This window comes from Beta vulgaris, chromosome 4 (assembly GCF_026745355.1).
Source record: "Beta vulgaris subsp. vulgaris cultivar EL10 chromosome 4, EL10.2, whole genome shotgun sequence".
Classification (NCBI taxonomy): Eukaryota; Viridiplantae; Streptophyta; class Magnoliopsida; order Caryophyllales; family Amaranthaceae; genus Beta; species Beta vulgaris.
Genome location: NC_079205.1, coordinates 24,665,067 through 24,684,975, shown reverse-complemented (window position 1 = coordinate 24,684,975; position 19,909 = coordinate 24,665,067). Strand labels below are relative to the sequence as shown.

At 36.3% G+C, this 19,909-nt stretch overlaps 1 protein-coding gene across 4 annotated transcripts; it reads right to left on the bottom strand.

The window, feature by feature from the left end:
• Nucleotides 1-325: 325 nt before the first annotated feature.
• Nucleotides 326-17,608, bottom strand: LOC104907653 (uncharacterized). 4 transcript variants are annotated; one of them, XM_010696611.4, is made up of 19 exons: nucleotides 17,336-17,608; nucleotides 15,483-15,520; nucleotides 14,462-14,484; nucleotides 12,491-12,597; nucleotides 12,367-12,418; nucleotides 12,192-12,276; nucleotides 9,432-9,522; nucleotides 7,572-7,610; nucleotides 7,289-7,356; nucleotides 7,134-7,196; nucleotides 6,858-6,913; nucleotides 6,678-6,751; nucleotides 6,508-6,600; nucleotides 6,328-6,429; nucleotides 6,079-6,159; nucleotides 5,877-5,968; nucleotides 5,746-5,761; nucleotides 1,622-1,732; nucleotides 326-1,505 (listed from the first exon to the last, which is right to left on the bottom strand). In XM_010696611.4, the coding sequence occupies exons 1-19, from the start codon at nucleotides 17,459-17,461 to the stop codon at nucleotides 1,404-1,406; spliced, it is 1,419 nt and encodes a 472-aa protein (XP_010694913.1). In that variant the 5' UTR covers nucleotides 17,462-17,608; the 3' UTR covers nucleotides 326-1,403. The 4 variants fall into 4 exon arrangements, with proteins under 4 accessions (XP_010694913.1, XP_048498926.1, XP_048498927.1 ...); XM_048642969.2 differs by having other exon boundaries at nucleotides 15,483-15,525; nucleotides 17,336-17,595; XM_048642970.2 differs by lacking the exons at nucleotides 14,462-14,484; nucleotides 15,483-15,520; nucleotides 17,336-17,608 and adding exons at nucleotides 12,962-13,050; nucleotides 13,228-14,455.
• Between the last annotated feature and the right edge of the window lie 2,301 nt (nucleotides 17,609-19,909).

Genomic DNA, 19,909 nt, shown 5'->3' with positions numbered 1-19,909 from the left:
AGGTCTGAGATTGACCCTTAAAGATCAGACCAAGTTCAAGTCGATTCAATATCAGGTTGACCCGTCGATCGGGTCTATTTCTGACATCACTGGCTAAATTTACAGTCCTCGAGCTTCATACTTGGTGCTGAAGTACTTCACACTTCAAGAGGTATTAATGTTATTGTTTAGTATCGATAAGTATTAAGTACGACAACTTCGTTGTTTGAATGTTAGAAATATAGTTTTTCCGCCATTCCGCTAAGGGCATCACGTTCCTATACTTTTTTTTTGATAGAAGTTCTTGTACTTAACTACGCTAGAACTTTATTATTGGAAACCTGTGTAATAAAATTCAACATACTTATTATATCTGGTGTCATAGTGAGTCGAACATGAACAAAGTAATCTATCTTCACCTTATCTTAGACGACAAAATAATTACACTCTTAGATACCCAATTATTTGTTTTTTAGTGAACACGATAATAGAAGATCAATTGATCTACAGATGCTGCACGCATTGCTATGACCTTATTCACCTATCAGCTTTTCTTTGTTTACTCTACATTGATTGTGTTAGAACTAGAGAAAGGGTGAAGAAGATGAATACTATGAATAACGAATCTTCTAGGCGTGTGTAGACACTTTCCCAAAAGTGATATTCCGACCCTATACGAAGCACGGGTTGCACGGAATTCAATTTCGAGATACAAAGAAGAACAACAAGAGTCACGCTCGTATGAATCTTGTTAAAAATGAGAATAAGTTTTTATGATTTTGTGTTTGATGATCAATGTTCTCAAACTTGATAGAGAGTGCTTTTTAGAGAGAATAATATTCTGAAAACTCCTCCTTCATCTGTGGTATTATTATCACACTTATACACGCAATAGAAAAACCTTCAAGAAACCGCTGAACACGCACAAAGCCACGCAAAACAGTAGCCTGTCGCGAGCCGCGACAAAGCTCGCGAGTCGCGAGCAAGCCTGTCGCGAGTCGCGACAGTGGTCGCGAGTCGAGACCATGCTTCTGCCAAGCTCCTGTCCAGCCTTGAGTTCCTGAGCCTGTCGCGAGCCACAAGCTTCTCCCAAGCTTCTGCCTATGCGAGCCACGACAATGGTGGTAATTCGCGACGATAATTCTGCCCAGATTAATGTATTTCTTTATTGTTTACTATACCATAAACAATCCACGTGAATAATTAACGTAACTTGAACAACGACACCATAACCCAGTTATTCAAGTTATACGTTACATGAACTTAATCAACCAAATACTCTAAATTATCCAACATATTGGACGTGGAGGAAGTAGGATGGGACGTTATCTGGTTTGTGAACCTGCATTTATCTACCCCAGTGATCACAAGAAATGGCAGGTACAGCAGCACTGTACGCACAAACGACTAGGGGCTGGAGATACTCATAACCTGCGCCTTTTCTTCTCCATTGTCTCGTATACTTGTGCTTTAGTACCGTAAGTCTTCAGCTGAAAGTTCTCAAACGCCTCATATATTGCATGTACCTGATTAAAAATACAGTTAAATAGTAAATCCATGTTCCTATTCATGACAAAAAGAATAATGGAGAAAAAGTGAAAAGGAACCAGAGGTGCAATGATGCGAAAGGGTAATGACATACTAAACCGGGTTTTTTTGAATAGACCCTCACTATCATGTCTTGATAACATGCAGGCAGCAAGTGGCTTATGCGTTCATCTGGTATTGAGAACTTTGAGCTACTATGATAATCCTGAGAAAGAAAAGAGGTTGCACAGATATGTGCATCAGTGGAGATGAAAAAAAACAAGCCTAGCTGTACAAAAAATGATTATTTTGGTAGTTGCATTTTTCACCATAATCAGGTCCATAAAGGACCAGCAAACTGTCTTTTTTAAATCTAGGTTGATCATGGTAGCAGTGGAACAAGTTTACATCTGTGCAACACACCAGGAGCAGGGTCTAGACTGTGAATGGGTGTAAGTTAGCGACTGTATGCTCACTGACCCGTGTTTGCAGCGATTAGTGGGATATAAGAAGATATAAAGCAGCTGAAGCAGACTGTAGGTGCAAATTTAGACAAGTCGGCTCCACAGTTAAGTTTAGCTTAAAACTCACAGATCTGGCAACTCAAACACAAACATGTAATCTGAGGTTAAATGCTGTCTAAAGCTAGAAACTAGTGGCTTGTAATACATGTGCCAGTGTTTGTTGCATAATACATCCACACAAGTTATGGCTACTCCGTTCTAATAATGTTCGTTTCAAAGTTATGCACACGGATAAAAGAAGCCCTAGTTATTCTATTGTTATTCATAATCTCATTCCGTCTTCCATCTTAAATATGGATACTTAAATCTCTTCTGTCTATTCAGTCATTTATATGCCTCAAAATCATTTAGCTGTAGGCGAGTAAAAAATTAGTACGGGATGGATCAAGGAGGAAGCACTAAAAGATCCACCTAAATGGACTCCATTACAATACATTTTTTAGTTTATAAATTGCGAATAATTTTTCGTACCTATATCAAATGTCAAGACATTATTTTTCCTCTCTCATTGGCGATTCTGATGCACGATTAGGGTTTGCTAACGTGCACCATTCGCAATGGGAGGAAGAATTCCTACTGAAACAGTTTCGGATAGGACTGTTACGTTGAGATCAGCAGCCAATACAGCAGGAAATAAGTTGGATAAGGCGAAAACCAATGAAACAGTAACTCGTCTTGTTCCACGTTATCCTGCTGCAGGCTCTATTACTCACAGAGATTCAAGCTGCAATTAAAGCCTTCTTTGAATGGATCTGCTACGTAAATGGTGTGGTAAAAGCTTAAGATTGCTAAGCAGGAACTTGAAGAAAAAGGTATTGTTGATGATAAAGCACCAGGCATAGATGGCTTTAACAGCAATTTCTATAAGAAAAGATGGTCTATTCTCCATGCTGACGTGGTTGCTGCTGTGAAGGAATTCTTTGACTCCGGTTTTATCTTACCTGCAGCTAATTGTACTTTGGTTACACTTGTACCCAAGGTGCCCAACTCCACTTATGTGAGGGAATTCAGGCTCATTGCCTGCTGCACAGTGCAAACTATGATGAGTGAAATAGTGGATCTTGGTCAAGCTGGTTTATTCATGGGAGAAATATCTCTAATAATATTCTGTTGGCTACAAAGCTAATCAAGGTCAAACACGGAAAAATGTCTCTCCCATATGCATGCTTAAAGTAGACTTGAAGAAAGCCTATCACTCAGTGGAGTGGCCTTTTCTTCATCAAGTGTTTATGATTCTGAGCTGTGTCACCACTGTTTCTTATTCTATTGTGGTTAATGGTCTTCTTAGGACCCCTTTTCCTGCCAAGAAGGGATTGGGACAAGGTGATACACTCTTACCCTTTCTCTTTGCCTTGGGAATGGAGTATCTTTCCCGATGCCTTGGTCATCTCAAAACTATACCTGATTTCAATTTACATGCAAGGCTTGGAATCACCCATTTGATGTTTGCATATGACCTGCTCCTCTTTGCAAGAGCAGATCATAGCTCCTTGCAACTTATGTTTGAACCCTTCACAAAGTTCTTTCAAGCCTCGGGTCTTGTTGCTAATCTAACCAAGAGTGATATCTATTTGGCAATTTCTCAGACTGAGGCTGATCTTCTGCTAGTTCAAATTCCAGTTGGTACTTTTCCCTTCAAGTGCTTAGGAGTGCCCCTCACAAATAGAAAATTCCTTTTCAATGAATGTAAACCCCTACTGGATAAGGTGAATGCTAGAGTAAAAAACATCATGGTCAGCTAAGCAACTCTCTTATGCTGGCAGAGATCAGCTTTTCAACTCTATTTTGCAAAGCTTCAATTTTATTAGTGCCAAATCTTTGTCATGCCTAAAAAGCTTCTCAAAGACATTCAGACTGCTTGTATTTTGCAGGGGCTCTTTCTTTGGACTGGAAATGAGGGAGCTTCAAAAAAAGCAACTATAGCTTGGGATTATATGAGCAATCCAAAGATTTGTGGTTGGTGGACTTCAAAGAGCTTACTGTTTGGAATCATGCTGCAATTGCTAAGCATTTTTGGGCTTTATCCCAAAAACAAGATAGATTATGGATTAAGTGGCTGCACTCTTATCAATATCAAACAAGCTGATCCTACCTTGTTTGATATTCCTAAAGGGCGCTCTCATGGACTATGCAGAAGATTTTAAGTAGAGAAGTGTTAGCAGCTGTCAATTATGATTTAAACACTCCTTCCTTTTCTATCAAGAAACTGTATGAGCACCTGAGGGATGCTAAAGCAAAAGTGCCTTGGAGGAAGTTAATTTGTAACAATACTGCAAGTCCTTAAGCTCTTTTTATTTTGTAGATGAGTTACATGGAACGTTAGATACAAAAGATAGGTTGGCTGCTTGGGGCTTGGTTTTGATCAGAGTTGTGTCCTTTGTCAATCTGGAAATAAAACAGTAGAGCACCTTTTCTTTGTTTGTCAATACTCTCACTCAACCTGGAGCAGATATCTGGACAGCAAAGATTCAGATTATAAAAAACAAATGTAGGAGCAGGAATCACAAGGCTCAGTTGCAGGGGATTCTCTTTGCTGAAACAGAGTAATGCTCTTTGGATGCCACGCAATTCTGTAGTGCTTGGAAGAACTGCTTAGAGTCCTGATCTATTGTTCAGGAAATTGTATTTAAAGTTGCTTGTAGATTCACAGATACTATGAGAGACATGCTTATTTCTTCCTTTAGCTAGTTTCTGTTGCATTCTAATAAAGTTCTTGGCTGCAAGAACTGTTGTTGGGGCTGTTGTGCCTATAGGTGTACCCCTCTTTTTTCTTTGGTAGTCAATAAAAACTTTGAATTGCAAAAAAAAAAAAAAAAAGAATGCAAAAAATTCCAGCATAACATAATCAGAGCAAAAGTATTCCGCCAATGTCTTGAAGTTAATAAAGTGACCTTACATTGTTGTGAGCATATTTATCAAAAGGGGATTGTTAAACATCGCCCATAAATTACTTAAAATCGCCCAAAATATATTTTTATAGCCCAATTTACCCTTTCCTCTTTTCTACACTACCCACCACCCCACCACCACCAACCTTCTGCCATTTCACCTTCTCTTTTCCCCACCACCCCACCACCACGTACCTGCCCACTATCACCGTCGCCGCACAATCAATCCTCCAAACTAAACAGAATTCTCTTTGAGTTCAATAGCAGAAAAGGATTCCTTTTGTTCGTGTAATTGGAGCTCTAATTGAGTTTCCAGAATTCTCTCCTCTTCGTTCGCCATTGTTGGAGCTTCGCGAAGCCGTGGTGCCACGACTACGCAGCCACCTCGCACGAATTTTTATTAAATTGTAGAACGTCCCGACAGGACGTTCAGCCCATGGGGCGATCGTCCGGCCAGGACGTTCTACAATTAAAAAAAAAAAATCGTGCAGTGTGCGAGGTGGCTGCGACGTCACGCTGGGTGAGGGTGGTGGTACGTAAACAGTGAAGGAGAGACAATGAAGGAGAGAGAGAGGGGTAATTTCAGTGGAGGAGTGAGGTGCGTGGGTGGTGGTGGTGGAAGGCAGGAGGTGAGGGAGATGGTGGTGGTGGAAGGCAGGAGGTGGAGTGGATGGTGTTGATTTAAGAAAAAAATAAGGAAGGTTATAAATGTAATTTCATTATTTTTTTTGGGCGATTTTAAGTAATTGTTGGGCGACGTATAGAAGTTCAGTTATCAAAAAAGAAAGAAAGAACGAAAGATAGAGAAAAGAACAGTAATACAGTACCTGGAAAAATCTGATGCTGAAGAGAGCAAAAAGGGAAAAGGAAAAGATTGTGAGATACGAGCATGTAAAAAACATTGACTAGGAACAGAATCAAAAACAACATAAACCAGTCTTCTCCATCTGTTACTTACTGCTCAAGAGGATTAAGCGTTCCACGAGTCAAATCTATCCTGACATTGCTCACAGCAATGTCATCTTCTTTTAGGGTCACCCCACAACATTTCTGATTAGATACAGTAATTAGTAGAAGAAAACAATTTTTAATATGCACACAATATTGAGATATGCAACCCAAAATTAATTTAAATGCGCACAAGAGAATGGATTTCTAACCTGCGAACATATAATATCTTGAGGGGTAACTTTTTTAAAATGTTCTAATTTGTCCCTGGGAACAGCAAACTCGTTGCAGAACTGCCACAGAAATAAAAAACGGTAGCCTAAAAAAACAGCTTATGGTTCCCTCGAGGTAGCTTATATTTGTGACATGAATCAAGAGCATATCTACTCAGACATTAGGCAAAAAAAGTCCTCTTCATCTTTCTTATCTTTTGCCAACTGAGAATCCAATAAGTGGAATACCTGATATAAATCTCTCCTCCTAATGCGCCTTATCAAATCCTTAGCTTCCTTCAGTTCTGGATCAGGTGCGGTCTCGATTGTTTTAATTATTGTGTCATCTAACTGCATTGTGGATTTAAACGGATAGGTAAATATATATTAAGCTTCATAAGTATAAATAAAGTTGTTGTGTCATCAAACCTTCCAATATTCAGATGGCTCTTGGATGCAAGAAGATATTTCTAAATACGAATTTGCTTTAACAAGGGCATCCGCAATCATGAGCTCAACAGCCTGCATTATGTGACCATAAAGGTAACAAATAATCGAAAATTGAAGTGGGAGTATGAGATGAAAACTTCGAAATTTACCTTCACTTTTGGATGCGTGTAAACTGTCCTATAGAGATCAGCACGAGCCGAAAATAACTTGTAAACAGTAAGATCTAATAAAATGACCAAAAGTAAGCAGAAACAATCACTACTGACAGGTCATACTAAAAAAAAAAAAAAAAGAAGACTAAAATTCATTAAAATCCAGCTACTGCTCACAATCTTTGGCAGGATAACATATTTCATCACCCAATACCCGCATTTGCTCCATTAATCTGCAGTCAATAAGAAAATTAGCAGGACCCATGACATGTTTTCCACTATCATGCTTAAAATATTGGTAAAGAACTCTCCCATAGCAAATTCTTAACTTCTAAAGTGAAGAATATACAATGTACAGCTAAGATACTCCATATTTAAAACAAGTTATCAAGCATACTTCTTTTTTGTCCTCTGAATTTATTCTGCAGAATTAGCTATAATGTTTTTAATAACCTGTTGGATGCAAAGTTACATCCTAAACCACACGCTCGCGAGTCACGAACAATGTAATCAAACCTACAAAATACAAAACCCAAGTGGCGCCAATGAGCTTATGCACAAGTTCAGGCTACGTTATATACAAATAATCTCACACCAAAATCACTTACTTGTCGACATCTACACCATTGCGCCCATTGGCAACAATGTCGTACAAAAAATACTTCTCTCTTGAGCTCTGTATGCAATGAGAAATAGGTGTAGACAGAAAGGATTTAGATACAGTAAACAAGTTGTATATAATGAAAGCAATTAGAGATGAGAGGAATGGAGCATATGGGAATCATGTTACACGTCCCCACCCACCCACCCACCCCCCGTCTTTAAAATTTACATCCTTATTTTTATTGGGAGAGAGGGGGGGGGGGAGGTAAAATTGGGTGAAGAACTCACTTTTGGTAATGCAAATTCAGAGCTAGCAAGTATCATCTCCTGCAAAGGCCATAAAAACAAATGAAGGTACGGTAAGATATATGGCAGTATTCCAATTTTAACTTATTGAATATATGCACAAGGATTGCAATAAATTTTATTTCACTATCGGAAAGATTAACTTTCTAAACGCAACAAAAAAATGAACTGCGGCTTACACTCCCACATCACAGGGCCCTTTGTTCCTGATGTGTATAAAATGTGCTTCAACATTCAATGATACTGGAAGCCGTTTATTTTCATTGTCAGTACTCAGTTTGCTATTTTTTTGTGGCTTAAGCTCTTTTAGGTTGTAGCTTTGCCCAGTTTGGTGTGAATTAGTCTGTCTACCATCTTGATGCATCCGCAAGTCTCTAAGACTCTAACAATGTTTCCAAGGGATAAGAGCCAGATCCTGTGGTGTTCCACGCAGCACTTTGTGGGTGTTTTGGTTGAAATGGGATAGATGGGAGATTTTGTTTTTGAATTTCTTACCAAGTTTTTTTGTGGCAAAGAATTTATCTACTTGGCTCTCTATGAAGCACTAACTGAAGGCATCTGCAGATCTATCTCTATCTAATGTATGCATGATTGGCACAAAAAGAGGGTGAAAGAAAAAGAGTTGCTGAAGGATTCGTCAAATTCCAAATATTTGCTGTACTTCACACATTTGGTATCAATATAATATATTGATTACCTTCAAAAACAAACTAATCATCTGTAATATGAAAAGCGATGCAATTGGATTACTTAAATCACCACAAGATCCAAAGTAAAACTAAACTTTAACATACTGTTGTTCAGATTTGGCTAACTTTTACCATCTTTCAAAAGGAAAAAGTCAAATACTAAATGGAAGCATAAGCTAGCTACAAACAGCACAATAAAATAGCAAGTAGTATTATTTTTCGGTTCAAGTCCAACCTCCAAGAAATCAGCAAACCAAAATTGAGGTTCAATGTCAGATGCATTAGTCATAGTTTTACCTGACAAGCTAACAGCTGCAGTCTAGAATTAAACGAAATTAAAGAAGCAAATTGTGCTTTACATACCTTGCCAAAGAACAATTTATATTAGCGATTAATTCTCACAAGTCGACAATGGAACCCATTAAAGGAAAAGGGACAAACTTTATATTCCAGCGCATATCAACTACACTTTTCTGGATGCACTGCATTAAGAAAGTATTCGTTTTGAAATTACCCAAACAGTATAGGACTTTTTCTAAGACAGCATTACAGTTCAAATAATTTTTAGTATTTAATATCTTCAGGTAGCACCTTTCCCTTGTGTGCTATTGTTTTTGATTTAAACTCTAGGAGCTCTCTTTAGCCTTAAGGTCTAGCAAGACTACTGTCTTTAAACAATGCTTGCTTATTCTTAGATAGTTCCCATCCTTGCGTTAATTTATTCTCATCCACATCCAATATCCTTAAATAATGTTAGACAAAGGGACCAAATAGTCTATGATTATGAAATACGCTGACGTAACTTCCACACTAGCGTGCTTCAGCAGTTGAAAACTGCAATTTCTAAAAAAAAATTGTAGCCCTTATGCATTGGAATTAACATAGCATTTTTCTTACAAAAAAAATAGGCTGATACTAGTACAAATACTATGGTCAGCATTCACCAAAAGCAACAAGAGAAAATAATACATCTTAAACCATGGAGATTCTTAAACGAACCTGAAGTATGTTTGTTTAGCATGGCCCTGCAATGAACCACTGAGAATCCTAAAATATATGAATTCTAGACCGAGAGGCAATTCAATCTATTGAACAAAGCAAAGAAATCTATGAAACAAAACATGTGAAACAAAATGCAGAAAAAACAGCTTACTTTCACTCTTTGAATAATCTGAGAGTCAATATCGATGCAATGCTCATCAACAATGTGGTCAATCACCCTCACTGACATTTCCTCATGGCACCTAAAATGTGCAATTACGAGGTAAGATCAAGCCTAAGAATCAGTAAACTTGAATGAGAATAATAGACAACCACAAATGACCAGCAAAACAAACCAGAAGGTACAACGGAGATTTTCTTTTGGTGCAATTGACATTTTCAGTGGCAGTTTTTTTCACTTTCTGATGATAGTAAACATGAACTTGGAAACAAATTATGAAAAAAAAAAAAAAAACAATCTCCTCATAACCGTAACACAGGCGGCAAATATGTTAGGTTATTCCCTTCAGCCTTTTAATCCGAAATCATTAGAGCTCAGAAAGATGAAGAATAAAGCAATGGAAGTTCAAATAGAGAAGATATGACTAAATATCCTAAAGAACAGATCATAGGAACTGCAGCATGAAGAATGTTTGATAGTGATCTCCATATCTCACAGCGAAGTGAGACAAGCACCTAAAGTGATTAGTTCCAAAGTTTCAAATCTGATATTGCCAGATATCTAAACCTCAATTCTCAACTACCGATGATATAATTATTCAATTCTAAGATAGCACCGGCACAAAAGTTAAAGAGGCAAAATAAAATCCTCCCTCAAACAACTCCAACTTCCACCTCCTCTCTTAGAAGACACATATCAAGCTATCAACCCGCTCCCATGTTCCTAAACTGGAACTGAAGGCTTTTTTTTTGTCATCAACTCTCTCACCTTCAATCTTCCCAACAATTTTTCATGGAAAAATTGAAAAAAAGGGAAAAGATAATAGATGAACATAAAATAGGAAAGGTAATAATATAGAGCCAACTCAGCGCAAAATGATGTTAATAAAATCCTTCTCAGCATCTCAACCTATAAAGCACTGAAGCAAAGAATAGCCAGAAAATGCTTTTTCTGTCCCAGCCAATTCCCAAAGTAAATACTACCTTCATTAGCATCACTCTCTCTTCAATATGCCACTACAACTGACCAAACCAAATCCAAGCAGAAGTAGATCGTGGTTGCTTAGGTGGGCTGAGCACAGGTCAGGTAGCAGACCCAAAATCTTGGATCAGATGCCCTTACACTATATTACCAAAAAATGATATCAAAACCTAATACAACAATACCTGTGTCATGAATACACCTATGCCTATTGCCTCCACTAAGGTTCACATATGCAAGGAGACCCAAGGGCAATTCCGGAGATCAGTAGAGAAGGAGGTTCTAGAAGAATTCAGTGAGCTGGAAATGATGGGGAAATGATTGGCAACTCGGCTGTTTGTCTATTTCAGTATTTTGTCCTTTTTGATTGAATAATGCTGTTATTAGAAGAATATTCCTAGGACTAGCCTATAAGTAGAGGTAGGGCAGGATGAGAAAGGTATGCACAAAATTACTGAGCTTTGGCTTGTATTGGGAGGAACCCAGCTCCTTGAAAGCTGTGGAAATTGTAGCCTTGTTTTCAGTAATACATTAGTCCTTTCCCTCTAAAAGTTTCCCTCTTTCTTGAGTTATTATCTATTCAAGTTGGTTCATTACAACCTGAAACTCCAGTTCAGTATTTCAGGTACCCAAAATTTCTGGTACCTTTATCTTATTAGATTCATGTTTTAACATTATAGCTTAATTTTTATTTAGCTATAAAATAATTGCAAACTATAAGAAAATTCTCTTAAATAGCACTCAAAAGAAGAATACATAAAAAATTATGATATTTCTGTTGATAGTTCTAAATATCAATAGCATTTTATATAATATCAATCGCATTTACATGTGAGTATTTACAGAGTAGAAACGTATCCATATCGCATTTAGTTATATATTGTATTTCAAATTGGGTTTGGGTACCTGAAATTATTTACTGAACTCGTACGTATTACCCAAATCTTCGGATCACATACCCAATCTGAAATCAATTTTCAATTTGTGGACCCTAATAGCTAGTCAGGTCTGCTATTGGATCTATTCTTTCAGTTTTGATATAATTTTGCAGGTTTCCGGATAGTTCTGCACAACCTGCCATTTCAAGTTTTAAGTAAACGAGACAAGCGCAGCATAGCAACCACCATGCCAAAAAAGTTCAACTAGTCGTTTCGCAAGTCCATTAGCAAAATGGTTCCTTAAATTGTACCACAATATTCATATTAACAATTATACTACAACCACAATCATTATAATTTGTTCAGTAAAGCCAATCACATTCATTGATACTCCCAATATGCAACAAATTTAACATGGAAAAATGACACACTTAATGAGGAATCCCACGTGATAAAGGGAGAGATGCAAATTATTCCTACGTGATGAAGAGAGATATAAACAGAAACCACTTACAAAAATACGAAAAGTTTGAACTCATTAAAACAGACCAAAAGGAAAAGTGTTAAAATTATTGCAAAATCAAAGTCATATAAACACATATCACATAGAAAATATCTTGACTTTTTTAACCTTTAAAGATGTTTGAAACCTGTGTTTTCAAACAAAAGGAAAGAGAAATTTGAGAAGGCGAGTTTTTCAAATTAGAGTTACAAAAGATACAAAAATCACTAGGTTCTTAGTAGTGTAAAGTCCAAAAATTATCCAATCGCAGTCATGACCTCAATACTTCATGTAACGCCCACACAGAATGTTCCTTCAATGATTCTATGGCAGTGATCATAATGATACATGTTTCTTTCATGCAGAAGAAAACTAACAAAAGAATCTTACCATTTAGAACCCTCCAGAACTCGTGGTAGAAACTCACTTTCAAACAAATGACTGAAAGGCCCATGCCCCACATCATGTAAGAGACCTGATGAAAGTAAAAAAAGATCTGGTAGGATGGAAAGAGGGGGAAGGCATTCTACAGAACTTATTTCTCTGCAAACATGAGACTGCTTACCAGCAAGTTTTACTGTCGTCATGTCAAAGTTGTCAATATCAAGCTCCATGCGCTGAAAAATTAAAAGTTAAATATAATATCCTGAAGATCATCACGGATACAATATGAATCTAAAAGTACATACATGATGATTATGAAGTACATGGACTGCTTGGGAAGCAAGCCAATACACTCCCAAAGAGTGCTCAAATCTTGAATGAACAGCCCCAGGAAATACCATGTGAGCTGCACCTGTAACAAAAATGAACTCCTTTTAAGAGGTGTAGTAAAGACTTGGACATAATAGTGCATCAAAAAACAGTGCCTACTAAAGATGCTGCAAATTTTATCATTAGGAAGATGTAAGGTACACAAGCACAAACAGTCGTAAACAAGCCAGAAATTGAGAGGTCTGGTGCAAATTTGCTGCAAAGAATTTTGTACGGTATGCTCCATGTTTAAGGAATATACTACCCACTTGGATCCTTATAATCCCGAATTGAAGACCAAAAGTACTAGATCCACTTTGTCTGTACTACTGGTGTCTTAAAGAAGAGTACCAATCATGCAAGAAAGATGAGATTACTATATGTGAGTGTGTGTGTGTGTCACTTACAAAACTGCAACAAACCATCCAAGGCCTCCAATTCTGCTGACCCATGCTAGACGTGGCACTAAGAGCACAAGGGAAGGGAATGAAATCACCTGATGGTCAGAGCATAATCAGAGAATATCAGAGACAAATATTCTGCCATCAGAGGGGTATGAGGTGTCACAAATCACGTGAGTTAGGACAGAAAGGAGCATATTTTTTGGCTATAAATAGAGAGTTAGAGTGATGTAATAAATAAATCATCCAGAAAAGTGTGTTAGTCTTATTACCTTTGGGAGAGATCTTGGCCTCACGGAAACCTTGAACTATCTTGTTTTCTTCATTAACAGTCAATCAATATTACTCTAGTTTATATTCTGCCATTGTTGTGTGTGTTTGAGCTTTCTTGGTATCCAACTTATTACAAAAGAACACAGAGTAATTAAGCAGATCCATGGATAATCCTACCACCAACTTGAAGGTTAAGAATTAATTTGAAACCCAGATAAACTCATATGTTTTAGTTAGTAAAGTAGTTTACAAGCTTCATTTTGATCCATTTTGATTTCTTTTATGAGTTTGGCTATCATCCCTAAGGATCCCAAGTCCATAAATCTCAAGCCAACTTGAGCCAGGTAAAACAAAGATGCTGCTAACAATCAAAACTACTTAATGGCAGCAATTTGAATTTCACTCAATGGGCTAACCTAAGTCACCTCCTTTCATGGGACTCTCCAGGACATTAGAACGTTAATTGTGGTAAGTTCGAACATAAATGGCTCTTGGCTTAAGAAAATAGATGCCAACATGATGATGTGTAATTCAAGAGTGGACCGCAGTAGCTGCATCTGTTTTCTAAGTGACTGATGGACATCATAGGATTCCAGTCAAATAGGGAACTGTTTATAGAACAGAAGACAAGAAGCAATGCATTAGTTACCTTTAGTTGTCTGAAATTTTTTAATTTTTTATAGTTACACTAGTGTATAATCTTCAGCCTTTGTCGTAGTATAGTTGTATTTAGTATTGTAAGATTTTCCAGGCTCAATGTATAAAAACCTCCTGCTAACTAAAATTTTTATACAAACTTGATGGTTGCCCGACTACAAGCTACAAAGTTAATAAATGTTTACGCAAGATTTGAACTTAGTATTGAGATTCTCATGGGACCTTGAAGCATCGGAATGCGATGTTTATTTCTAGACAGTGAATCTTCTCTATCATTACTTTTGGTTCTTAAACATAGTTCTGCATAAAATTAAACAAAACAAAGCAATATTCGCATCACTGTCAAAGGGTATACAAACTTACTAGCAACATTGTGCTAGAGCTAAGGTCAATAAACTCAGCTCATTGGCTAAGCAACGGTCTTTCAATACACAGTGAAAGGTGCATATGTAAGAACCATGGGCAGGTATCAATGCAAATACAACATTTATGAGAACCAAATCCATCAAAGCATCAACATTGTATTTAAATACAACTAATCAAAGAAACAATAACATTTCAGTAATAAAAACTTACCAAGTTGTTTTAAATCGCGAAGCCTGGAATGCAACACAAGGAGCCAAAATATGTGAACATTAGTAGAACAATATCAGTTGCCCAGTTCATCTCCGCAATGAGCTTAATTGACATATCATAAGCCTTTTGAATGTATATATTGTATAATAAATCAAATTGACGTAATTGAACTAAACTCTCACCATGAAAAAAAAACTTTATCTATCTAGTGAGTTAACTACCTACTAAAGATAGAAATTTATGCCAAGTAAAATCCACACCGGAAACCAAAAATATATTTTTAAGGAAAATTCCAAATTCGGTGCCCTCAGGTTTGGCTAATCCAACTTTGATGCCTGCACCTTTCCATATTCCATATATAGTGGCTTGAGTTTACAAAACAATCCAACTTTGGTGGCCTAAGGGTTGACAATGTTCCCGTCAGGGCCACGTGTACTTAATATTTAATGTGTTAAAAGTCATTTACTCATTGTATCGAATCATATATTCATATAGGCACAAATAACCCTAACTTTAAGATCCTTGCCAATAACTCCATCTATTGTGTTCTAATGATTCAACACAATGACGACATGATTTTAGCCCATTAAGTATCAATTGCGCAAGTTACCTTGACGGAAATTTTACACTGTGAGCCGTCAAGACCCTAAAGTTGGATCATTCCGTAATCTTAAGCCACTAAACATGGAACATGAAGCAAGCCAGGGCACTAAACTTGGATTAGGCCAAACCTAATGAAACTAAAGTTAGAATCTTCCTTTTATTTTTAAGTATCTATCTCTAGTGGGAGGATCACCCAACCGGCAGGTATAGCATGCTCCTCTTGCCATCATCGAATTATAAGCTTCAATGAAGGTGAGACTTTGGTTTTAACCGACAATAAACGATTTAATATATAATCAGAATTGTTGAATATAGTCACAATTGACATGTAAATTTTGTCTATTTGGGAGATGAACCTAGAACATAGAGAGAAAAGAATGGTTTATGAAAAACCAAAAGTGAGAATTAGTGAACTTGCCTCTGAAAGTGTTCTGTATCTACGAATTTCAGAAAGAGCTGCACTTCGAATCATAGAGCAATAAGAGACTAAGTAAATATAAAGTATATATAAATAAAAAAAGAGCACGAGTTACATTATTGTTTGAATTGAGCTTTGCCCAATGTAGAACCGTTCTATACATTTTTTGTTCAAATCTAAAAGAGAGTATATTTAATCGAAAAAGTAGTATATTTTTGTTCATATCATATGTTGGGTTTTTTATAAACTACATTTTCACAAATATACTATCTTTGTAATATATATATATATATTAATGTTTTTGCTAACCTTCAAATCACCGGGCAATCAGACACTAAGTAAATATAGAACATAAAAGAAGATCACAAGATACATCGATGTTGAGCTTTGCCCAATTTAGATTCATCCTTTATATTTTTTGTTGAGATCATTACTAGAAGTAGTATATTTAATCAATAAAGTAGTACTGGTATATTAGAACAAAAACATCACTATGATAACATACGAGTAATCAGGTTATATGCTGAGTTTTTATATACAAACTTTTTATATATTATATTCTCTATGTTTCTTTTTAGAATCTGACTTGCATGTACCCGGTTCACGTTAATATTAGTGTGCATGAGGCTAAAAGCACGTTCATTTATGAACAATCCACTATATCATTCAGAAACCCACTATATCATGCTGAAACCCACTATATCATGCGGAAACCCACTATATCATGCGAAAACTCACTATATCAATCGAAAACATACAATATCATGTAGTAACTACATCATTTTTAAACACCACTATATTATTCAAAAACTCACTATATCACGAAGAAATTCACTATATTATTCGAAAACAATATTGTATCATGCAAAAACTACATCATTTCCGAACAATTCACTATATCTATATTATTCAGACACCCATTATATCATGCAGAAATTCACTATGTCATTCAGACACTCACTATATCATGCACAAACTACATCTTTTTATATGTTAAAGCATGTATCATGATATATACTCTCTCCGTCCCTAAATAGAGTGTCTATTTTTCCATTTATGTTTGTTACAAATAGATTTCTCATTTCTTTATTTGGTATAGGTCCACCAATTAAAATAATATTTTGCTTTCAACTTTTATAATATCGCTCAACTTTCCCATGTGGCCCACATTCCCTCTTAATAAACAATTCATAAAAAAAGTACCAACTTCTATATTTAATTATGCTTTAATACAACTAAGATCCTGCACATGATTTCTTCTTAATACTTATGCCAAAAAGAAATGGGCACTATATTTAGGGATGGAGGGAGTACTATACAATATACATCTTCGTACATGTTAAAACACTAAAATTAAAATTTCCACTATATTGCATATAATTTGACTATATATTTTCCATTAATAAAATCCACTACATCGTATATAAGCGCGTTATATCTCTATAAAACTCACTATATCAAGTTAATATCAATTACCAACCCAATACACCTAGAGTGCACCGGCTCCATTTAAAAATCTACACACTTTTTTTTTTATTTCTTTTTAATCTACACACTCCTGTTTTTCTATTATTGGTAAAATATCTACTTTGTGCCTTTTTCCACCTATATCATCCACTCTTTAATATTTTTAACCCATTGTTAGTTTCTTTTTCTACCTTTTCAATTTTTCAATCACTTCCACCTTGGTTCCCCCAAATATGGAGTGAGTAATTTGAAAGAAACGGAGAGAGTGGTTTTATATACTATTTGTTTTTTGCTAACTATACCATGAAAATAATGTTTACAACATCATTGATGTTTGAATTAATCATAAACCTAAAATGGGAGTAAAAAGCAGAGATAGAACATACCGGTTGAAGATAGATGTTGCCATGGAGATTATCGTGAATGTGCTTAGAGGAACTAAAATCCTGCGACAAAATCGGGGAGCAGTGCGAAGGAATGAAGGCAAGGTCGTCATTACTGTAAGCTCCCATCTTAATTATTTCTTCTGCCAAATTTTGGAGGGAGATATTCAACCAGATGCACAACAGAAGAAAGTATTAGGAGATGCTGCTTTTTATATGAGATTACTTTGCGCAGCTTTTTCCTTTTATTCCATCTTTTGCGTAGATTTTGGAAGGGGATGTGTTGCACAAAGTGGCCGAGCAATTACCTAATTGTCCCTCGTTTATTTATTGCAATAGATGAATTTTATATTACTAGTTGTTACACCACACAAATATTATAATTAACAAATTTTGATGAACATCATTGTATTTAAGATAATGAAATGCAAACTGAGATGCATTTAAAATATGACTCATGTTTATGGTTGTAAAATAGTGTTATCCAAAATTTTAATATAGAAAACCATTATAATTTAGGAGAAATTGATGTTATGGGGCTGAACTATTAGTGATTTTCTTTAATAGGTCCCAACATTCAATATTTCAGTAGCGAGTCTAAGTATGACATGAACCATTTTTGCGTGGACCCAGTTTAAGGATGATTGGCTAAGGTAGTCATATATAGGAAGTTGGTTCCAGTTTTAATGAAATTAAATATTAAACTATTTTTTAAGGCATAACCACTACATTGATTGTGGTTTCTCCCAAAAAAACAAATCCTTCTTCCCTCAATTAACATCTATCAACGCAAAGCGTGCCTGACGCAGGCAATGCGCGTGACGCGTGTCTGAGGCAAGCGGTGCGCCTAGCACACCACGTACGCACAACGCATGGCTGAGCCACATCGAGCGCACCCATCTGCGCCTGACACGTGGAGTCTCGCGCCACGCACACTTTTTGCGTGACGTGCATTCTGCATTCTTATATTTTTGTTTTTTTTAATATCCTATATACAATTTCCCGAATCCAAAGACACTTTTTCCACATACTCTTTACGCCTGAATACTTGCGAATTCTCTCATACCCACATACTCTCATACTCTCAAGTACTTTCATATTTATAAATATATAAACACGTATTTGCATACAAAAACACATAATTTCATAAATCTTCCTAAGTGTTCGTGGAAAGATTTCGCGATTGCTCCTCTCAAAGGTTGTTATTCTCTCATACCCAAGCCACATCGATATATTCCTGAGGATCTTTGAATAAACTTATTATTTTTATATTGAAGTTACTAACTAGTATTTTTTTCCCATGATATAGATCTTTAATATAAAAACACGTTCCTTTTGTATACTCTAACCTTTTCCTTCTTTTTATTCTTATATATATTGGTATGTTTGTCCTATTCGCATTTTCATCACTCACATGTTATTATTTTTAATCAAGACCTAAGGAATTGTTCTAATATTAATCAGATCATTTAGACAACCTGCTAGGAATCTTGTAATATTGATTGCTTAATAACATACCACCAAAAATAGTCTTTTTTATGTGTTTAATCAATCAACTTTGATATGAATCCATATTTAATATAGGCTAGCGATGGGCAAACGTGGTTCATTATGACCGTGTTCATACTTCATACCCTCACGGCCTCACCCCCGAACTCACTTTTTGGTTCATGACCATTAGTGGAATCATGACGTGGAAATCTACATTGAATAAGTCCCAAAGATGTCCCTAAATTTCATAAATATTCAATTAGGTTTATCAGTCTTCCTCTAAAGACTTGTTGGCAACTTCAAAACGTATTTTAATAAACCTCAACAATGATGTAATCAAATACGAGGTCACACCGCATAGGCGAAGTAAAATCATGCCTACAATTTGGCGACTTTATTGTGGAGGATTTAAAAAATTATTTTTTTAAAATGAGTGAATGAAACTTGAAAAATACGATTTATCCTCTTTTTATGCCTTAGAATAAAATATTGTTTTCATATTCATGGCTATTGTTTAGGCCACCATAAGAGCAATATTGCCTCATTAGCGTATTATCTATGCGTGAGGCCACCTTGGGGGGTTTGCGCTTAGTCCTTCCGAAAGCTTCCTGAACGATAGTGTTGGATCTTAGTCATAAGCAAACCTACCAAACCATGGCATTGTTTTATTATTCCTGACTTGAGAATTGGAGTGCGTCTTACACATGGCCACCTTTTTATGCAAAGGTACGAAACGTGGGATCAATCTCTTAGTTATGAACCTTTTCAACCTTAACTTAAACCTAACATAGTTGATATGTAGAACTTGACTTTAGCTTGAGAACGTTTTTGCATCCATAGTATGTGACGTTTGATTGTGGTTGCGAGTATGCCTATTACTAACTTGCCAAAACGTTGATATGTATTGCACCTAAAATCGCATCTAAAAAGATCGTCATAATAGTCCAAACATTCGTCGAATTGACAAATTGCATGGCGGGGGAAATGCGCCAAACGCATTTAAGTGCACCTGGGGCACAGCTCCTGTGCCTAAAGCATAGGCTTCGTGTCGCATGGATTAGATTGGGTAGCGCATCTTATACGTCT